At 38.6% G+C, this 8,275-nt stretch overlaps 1 protein-coding gene across 1 annotated transcript in view; it reads left to right on the top strand.

Moving 5' to 3' along the window:
- The window catches only part of LOC148945855 (uncharacterized), a 30,828-nt gene extending 24,542 nt beyond the window's left edge, over window positions 1-6,286 (top strand). Inside the window, exons 3-4 of the mRNA XM_089097529.1 lie at window positions 5,069-5,172; window positions 6,014-6,286. Of these exons, the coding sequence (XP_088953655.1) occupies window positions 5,069-5,172; window positions 6,014-6,214 (305 nt within the window). The 3' untranslated portion in view covers window positions 6,215-6,286. The remainder of the gene's footprint in view (window positions 1-5,068; window positions 5,173-6,013) is intronic.
- The last annotated feature ends 1,989 nt before the right edge of the window (window positions 6,287-8,275 follow it).

An 8,275-nucleotide genomic window follows, 5' to 3' on the forward strand; every position in this document is an offset into this window, starting at 1 on the left:
ATGCTATCGTCCCATAGTGAATTGTCTTGAAACTCCAGTGGCGGTGTTAGAATTGGTTCTTCCTCTTCTTCACTGGACGGCGAATATGGAACCAGGACAACCTGTAAGTGAAAAAAATAGCTTATTTTCAAAGTGTTCAAATCATCCCTACTGCTTTTAAAATTTGGATTATTATTGCTTAATAACATTTGGTTAATTCAACTGAAGATAATATAATATATGACATGTAAGACGAAAATTTGTTCGTTTATTTTTAAAGTGTTAAATTTTTTTTTTTTTTTTTTCATGGAATTTTACCACATTGCAACCCAGGTGCGCTTTACTGACTCGTGGCACACCCCGAGGACGCTTCCCAGCCCCGGGGCACGGGTAGGAGCAACAAAGCATCCCTGTGGGGCTTTTCGGGCCCACCAGCGCGTCCCCCGCTGCTTCACGGGCCCTTGGCGCTTCCCTGCCCCGTAGCACGTCCCCCCCCGCTTCCCTGACTCTTGGCGCCCCCCAGTGACGCTTCCCTGACCCGTGGCTCTTTTCGGAGCCACAGAGCAGCCCTGTGGCGCTTCTCGGGGCCCGCATCGCTTCCCGCTATGCTTCTCGCGCCCGTGGCGCTTACCTGACCCGTGGCACATCCCCCAACGCTTCCCTGACTCGTGGCGCACCCCTGTGATACGTACCTGACCCGTGGCTCTTGTTGAAGCCACATAGTACCCCTCTGGTGCTTCTTGGACCCGAAATGCTTCCCACAATGCTTCCCCAGCCCACTGGCTCCGCGGGTCCCAGGCATTTACATATTGTCTAAAAAAAAGTTGAAATATTTCTAAGTCCGCTTTACAGGTTCGGTGAACACATGAGTTGTAAATTATGGAGGTTAGATGAACGAGTTTGAACTTCAAAATGTTGAGAATTGTTAAGTCACTTTCCCCAATACACTTCTTATGTATTAAACCGCTATGTTTTGACATAAAGCACCCTGCGCGAGGTTATAAATAATTTTGGCATCTCCTTTCCCTGTTTTACATTAGCGGTTTTTAGTCAATCAGGGTTTCAATGGCCTTTGCGTAATTCTGTGTTTTCTGAAATAGCGGAGAAAAAATTGTCTGTAAAATTAATATTTTAGGACATTGGAGTTCTTTTATTCTATGTAAGAGCGAAACATGGCACAATAGACATATTCAGTGTAAATTAGAACGACAATGTGTGACAGATGGAATAATCTCTCTCACAATTATGTGAAAAAGAGCATTCATGGAGTTTCAAAGGTACCTAAAAATATATGTGATAGCAATAGAGAAAATAGTAAAGATTAGAAAAAATAGCATTTTGAGTTTCAAGGGCAGTGATTATTAATAGAAATTACATAAAAATATTCTCTTATGAAATAACGAAGCGATATCAAAGATTAGAAAAAGAGCGGTTTCTCTGCATAAAAAATTACATTTAGATATGTAATAGGGGTTAATATCTCACAGAGATATGTTTATATTGGGATTGAAAAAGACTGAAAAATGAAGAAATAGAAAGGTAGGAAAAAATGCTCACATTTGCATAATCCCTATGAGCTTGGGTGCCGGATGGTCCAGGTAACGTGTGTTGGAGGGTGGACGGGGTGGCGTCGCTATGTTCTTGCGCGACTGGGCCGGCTATTTCATGATCTTGCATAGCTTCGGCAGGGTTCACCATATTATAAGAAGCCGTCCACTCTCTCTTTAACTTAAACCCAGGCTGCATTGGGGCTGGCACTGATGGGGCTGTCTTGTCATCTCTGGCTTTCTTAGCGGGCGGCGGCGCCATACATTCTTTATAATTGGCCTTAAAAAGAAGAGAAAAAATTAGTATCAAAATAATTTGCCCCCCTTTTCACAGAAAGAAAGTTAGTAACTATAATTTTGTCTAGAAAAGGCATTTATCACTAAGAAAGCATAACGTAAAAAAATTTCGTGAAATATACTAATTGCATCCTTTTTTGAATCTGAGAATTACAGCTCACTGAACCATTCAAAAGCCGGGCTATATAAGTCAGCCTAGTTTCTTATTTTTAGGCATCTCTGTTCTTTTCTGGTTTTAATCTGTATTGAGCATGCCTTGTTTGACGCATTTAAAGTATTAACACTTTTTTTATCTTTCCATATCCTTTTACGATAGCTGGTATTTACCCTACCCCCAGAAAAAGCCCACGGAAAATAACCCCCACGGAAAATATCCCTGAGAAAAGACATGGAAAAATATCCCCTCCCCCCACCGCAAGCTATGGGAAAAATGCTATTCAATTTACTCATAATAAAGCAATGTATATTTTGCTTAAACTCACCACCCCCCTTACTTGTCACGCGAAGAATCAGTTTGTTTTCACCTTACAATGATGGCGATAGACTTGAGTCATGGCCCCCCCCCCTGTCGCCAATATCCTACATATATTGTTAGATCTTAATTTGAAAATAACGAGATTTCACCGGCTCTCCAAAATATCACATTGCGTCTGCGCTTAATTATTACAATTACCTCAAAGTGTTTTAATTTTGACGGAGAAACAGTTCCTTTTGACTTTGGCTGCTGCGTTCGTAAACACAGAGGGGAAAGGATGACAGCTAATTATAGGCCTCGCACCGAAGAGACTTGTGTAAAAACAGAACGGCATTTACACTAAAAATTGACAGAAGTCAGCGGTCACTTTAGCTGGAAATATCGATAAAAAGAGTATTATTTTTATTGCAAGAATTAAAGTCGTAAGGAGTGGGGGGTTTAGATGGTTAAACAGAGCATATTTTATAGTCTTCTAACGACTATAAAGATAGCATAGTGGAGTTTGTATTAGAGTGGGAGGCGGGGGGGGGGGAATTAGCTGGAAATATAGAGGGAAGGAATTTATCAAGATGGTATTTATTTATGCGAGAAATTGTGAGAGTAGAACATTGGTGGAGGGAGGGGGGATTTATCTGGAAAAATATAAGTAAGTACTTTATATAAATTAGATTAAAATTAGATATACTTGGATATGTTAAAAAAATGGTGGAGGGAGGGGGGATGTATCTGGACCTATATAGGGACAGACTGGATAGAACTGCTATTTCGTTTTGCGGTAATTTGGGATTGTAAAACAATGGTGGAGGGAGGGGGATTTAGCTGGAAATATAGAGGGAAAGGAATTTATTGAAATGCTATTTATTTTTGTGAGATTTTTGGTTTGTAAAACAATGGTGGAGGGAGGGGGGATTTAGCTTGAAATATATAGGGAAGGAATTTATCGAAATGGTATTTCTTTTTGCGAGAATTTTGGGGTTGTAAAAAAATGGTGGAGGGTGGGGGGGATTTAGCTGGAAATATAGAGGGAAGGATGTCCATGGAAATGATATTTCTTTTTGCGAGAATTTGGTTGTAAAACAATGGTGGAGGGAGGGGGGATTTAGCTGGAAATATAGAGGGAAGGAATTTATTGAAATGGTATTTCTTTTTGCGAGAATTTTTGGGTTGTAAAACAATGGTGGAGGGAGGGGGGGATTTAGCTGGAAATATAGAGGGAAGGATGTCAATTGAAATGATATTTCTTTTTGCGAGAATGTGGTTGTCAAACAATGGTGGAGGGAGGGGGGATTTAGCTGGTAATATAGAGGGAAGGAATTTATTGAAATGGTATTTCTTTTTGCGAGAATTTGGGATTGTAAAACAATGGTGGAGGGAGGGGGGATTTAGCTGGAAATATAGAGGGTAGGAATTCATCGAAATGGTATTTCTTTTTGCGAGAATTTGGGATTGTAAAACAATGGTGGAGGGAGGGGGGATTTAGCTGGAAATATAGATGGAAGGAGAATTATTTCTTTTTGCGAGAATTTGGGATTGTAAAACAATGGTGGGGTGGGGGGTTAGGTTTCGAGGGTAAAAGAATATATTTTATGTTTTCCATTGATTATAATGATGTTTGTATGGTTTGGGGGGGGGGGATTTGGGGTAAAGGAATATATTTACGTTTTAGCTGAATATACTGGAGGATGTCCAAGGAAAATTTGTTTGAAAATAAAAAATGTACTTACATTGCAAATTGAAGTTGACATGGCTTCTAATTCATCAAATTTATCCATTGTTGTTTACACAGCGTCAAAATACTTTCTGATAATTGAATCACATTGCAGGTCCGTTATATACGAAATCTCAAGGGCGAATTGTTATGTAACGGGGAAATCATATGTAAGCAGGCCTCTGATTGGCTGAGAAGGAGGATGTATCCGACTCGCTGATTGGCTGAGAAGGAAACACGTGATCTAACTGTTTCTGGGAAAGTCATAACATTGGCGAGAGCAACAACAACAAATACTATTTCTGGACACCATGACATTCGCCTCGAGCATGTACATGACCAAAACAACAACAAATACTATTTCTGGACACCATGACATTCGCGATCGATTACACAATCAAGTTCTCGGAAATTCACTTCCCCCTCGAGTCCTAGATCAATAACATTGTTCCCGTGAGAATTCAATGCGCTTATGCAACCTTCGTCCTCGGAGCTATTACACATAGAAACATCAAATAAATCGACATTGGAAAAAGAGGTCATTGACCCCATTACGCACTCATTCTCCCTAGGGAGGCTATGCCCATATATGGGGTGCAAAAAAAGTTGTAGGTGGCAGCAGGGGTGGGTGACACGACTCAATAATGCATCTCTACTTTTACTGACTGCCTTTCTCCCTTCTGAGCTCTTGGGGGGGGGAAGGGGGGTTGCAGTTTATTCCTCTGGGCATGCTGTCTGTACTGCAGTGGGTGGGCGGTTGTTGTCTTGACTGAAACTTCAGAAATTTTGATTACTTGGTAACTAGAAACAAAGAAAGCTAACTGATCAGGGCTTTACTGACTGCCATTCTCCCTTCTCAGCTTTTGGGTGGGAGGGGGGGGGGGTTGCAGCTGCTTCCTCTGGGTATGCTGTCAAAACTGCAGTGGGCGGGCGGTCATTGTCTTGATTGATGGCTGAAAAAACGCACCTGTAGTATTCCACATTTAGAGGAGACATAGACCTCTTGACAGACTGCAAATCTTAAATTGTTTCATTAAGAATGACGGGTTTGAAATCCAACAGATTTAGGACCACAAGAAACTAATCCTACTACTACTAATACTAGTAATCCTACTACTACTGCTGCTCTTCTAGTTGCTACATCAACTAAGGCTAAGGGTATGAAGGTGAAAATTTCAGGGAGTATTTGGAGGGAAGCTGGCATAAATCAAAATACGCTGTTGCCCCCGTGTGCTTAGAACCCTTGCCTTGGCTCTGCTCTAAATGTATACCTGGGGAAACCTGGTGAAGAAACACAGGATGGTTAAGGGAAAGCACTGGGTGGGTGATCCCACCTCTGATTGTGCTTCTTGGGCAAAGATCCATGAAAGGGGGGTCGGTATGGCTGGTTTGGAATATCAAGTCCCGGTCTACCCTTTACAAGTCCCCCTTTACCTTTCCTCCTTTACCTCATTCAATGATTGAATGACTTATTCTCAGTCAATGATGGCAATGATATAAATTTTGAATTTTTTTTCTTACGAAAAATAATATAATAAATAAAAATAAAAAAAAAAAATAAAAAAATAAAAATAATATACCGGGCATGCTCCTTTCTATTTATTTATTTAAATTAACTTGCTTTTCGCTACAAAATCCATAAGCAAGGATAAATTCAAAAAGAGACGCGGTGAAGAAACTACATGCATAGACTGTGTAATAAGATACTACGTAGAATGTGTTTAGAGGGAAATACAAAAGGGAAGATAATAAAGTAAAAAATAAATAAAAAAGAATAAATAGAAAATAATACAAAAGAGAACGTACTACACGAGTCAGTAACTCTTTTAGCGAATTTTGCCTTATTTTTTTAGCATCATGTTTTTCAGTGATTTAGAGATGTGGAATGATACTGGCAGAAATTAAATAAAGAATTAGTGTCACTCTCATCAATATTCTTAATGATTCTACAGTTAGATTGGCACGTCGGTAAAGGAGAAAAATTTAGATGTCTTATGATAATCTAAGAGTTGGAAAGGTTCTTCAAGTACAGAATCATATTTGCATTCATATTTTTGTGTAATATCCTCTGTTTTTATTTTTTTGAAAGGTCTATTCTTTTGTTTATTTTACAGATACGAAATATTCAAAATTGTCAGGAAGGACCAAGTGGATGATCTGCCTTTGCCATTTTTCCTGAAAAAGTTTTTACTTAGTCCAGAATATTAATAATTACTCCGTCTGATTGATTATTGTTTCTAGTCATTATTATTCCATTTTATACCCTAAAAATAAAGTTGTTTTTTTTTCAAACTTTCCTTATGTTTTTCATTTTTGGTTGTTTAATAGTTTCCTTAGCAGCCGTTTAACGTCTATACCCAGAAGAGGTAAAGACCCGAATGTGTTTACAAATTTCAGGCCTATTACAGTTTCTTGTTTTTTAAGTTAGATTTTTCAGTATGTTCTTCTTCTATATATCGCTAGTATGTGCAATTTCATGCCACACCAACTGGACTGCTGTAAAGGTATCGGTTGCAATCAAGCCCACTATCTGACGAAGTTGATCTAAGATGTGGTCTAAGAGAAGTGCCCTTTATATCTTTCTGCGGTGGACATCTCCGGTTCTTTTGACACCGTAGTCGATTCGCAAGCTATATTTTAGCTCTTCCGTGAGGGATTTAATTGTTAACTTCATTGTTTAATTTTTAGTATAGCAATATGTGTGTTAAAGGTAAATGGTCAAATGGAGTATATGAGGACATCGAGGTTCTAAATAGCGTTTGCCAGGGTAGTGTCCTTTTGCCCTTCATTTTAAACGTTTTCTTGCCAAATGTCTTCTCCATATGTTTCTATTTTATAAAGACACTAACATGAGTTTCACTGCTTACGACAATGATGTACTTCTCGTGAGCCGTGCTCGGGAGCAGCTTTCCGCCAATTTCCAAAGGCTCTTTTTCAAACTTGGTTTATTTCTCTTGAAATTGGGCTAAACCAAAATTGGTTTTTGGTTGTATTGTTTTTTTAAGAAGAAAAAAGATGAGAGGGATAACCCTGAGTTTAGGATGCTTGCCTCAGAAGAGGATCATATTTATTTTTGTTCCTCAATTAGTGCTTTCACATGAAAATGTTGATATTTGCATCTGTACTGTATTAGCCGTGGAATCGCTCTCAAAAATCATGTACGCCAGGTGATACATACCAAACGTGTCGGGACTGCACCAAGCGTCCAAACACCAAATGGAAAGTCAATCCCCCCCCCGATATTTGCTTGCCAATCACCTTGTTATCCATTGCGCCCACATAATAGTTAGTTGAATTTTCTAGTAACGTCATCTAAAAGTGCGGTTGCTTAATATTAGATATTGTATTCAAGAATACTCTCCACTTTCAAATCGCAAAACTTGTGACCAGGTCAGGATTAATATTTCTACTCCTTTCCTCCTACCATCCCCTGTCATCTTAAACTACCAAAAGTATAAAAGTATTATGGCATTTCGTAATTGTTGGGAAAATGTTAGAAGTAGGGATGTGGCAATTATTTTTTAATCTAATCTGCATTACCTTGTAAAAAAATAATACTCTTCAGAAAAAAGGTCTTTTTTCAGATGCCCCCCCCCTCCATCTGGTCCAGAAAATGAATATAGACTTGCTTCTACCCCCTTCTCCTCGGAAAATTTATCTAACCGTGACCACAAGCATCGTGTATATTAAGATAAGTCCTTTGCCAGAGCATCAGGGGGTTGAAAATAAGTCGACGTTGTTTTTTTTTTTTTTTGTTTTTAAATTTCATTCAAAAGATTGAACTCCCAAATTTAACAATTTAACGAATTTTTTTTTATACCACATTAAAATCATTTCAAAACATTTGTCATTTCTTTTGCTAGCATTGGTCTTATCCTGTTGTTCTTTATTTTGAAATTTCTTACTTTTCTTACCCAGAAAAATTACTTTAGAAAAAAACAGTTTTTTGGCGCTGCATGTTCATCTGCAACCACAAATCTATTATCTGCGTAAATACGAGAAAAAAAAACAAAAAACATTGTAATCATTGATATATTACCTGAATAGATGCCAGATAATATAGAAAACATATTACAATGTGCTAGCGGGTATACAGCTGCCACTATGCAACAATATTAATACATATAATCAAACTGTAAAACCAGTTTTGCCTGCTTCAAACACCTGGAAAATAACTTCAGAAAATCTTTGCTGTTGGCGCGGGAGAAAAAGTGCGAGGGGCTGGACACCATTATTTATTGCATATTTTAAATTCATGATAAACAATAG

The sequence above is a fragment of the Artemia sp. Qi Xiang Cuo genome, chromosome 12 (genome assembly GCF_049724085.1).
Source record: "Artemia sp. Qi Xiang Cuo chromosome 12, ASM4972408v1, whole genome shotgun sequence".
Classification (NCBI taxonomy): domain Eukaryota; kingdom Metazoa; phylum Arthropoda; class Branchiopoda; order Anostraca; family Artemiidae; genus Artemia; species Artemia sp. Qi Xiang Cuo.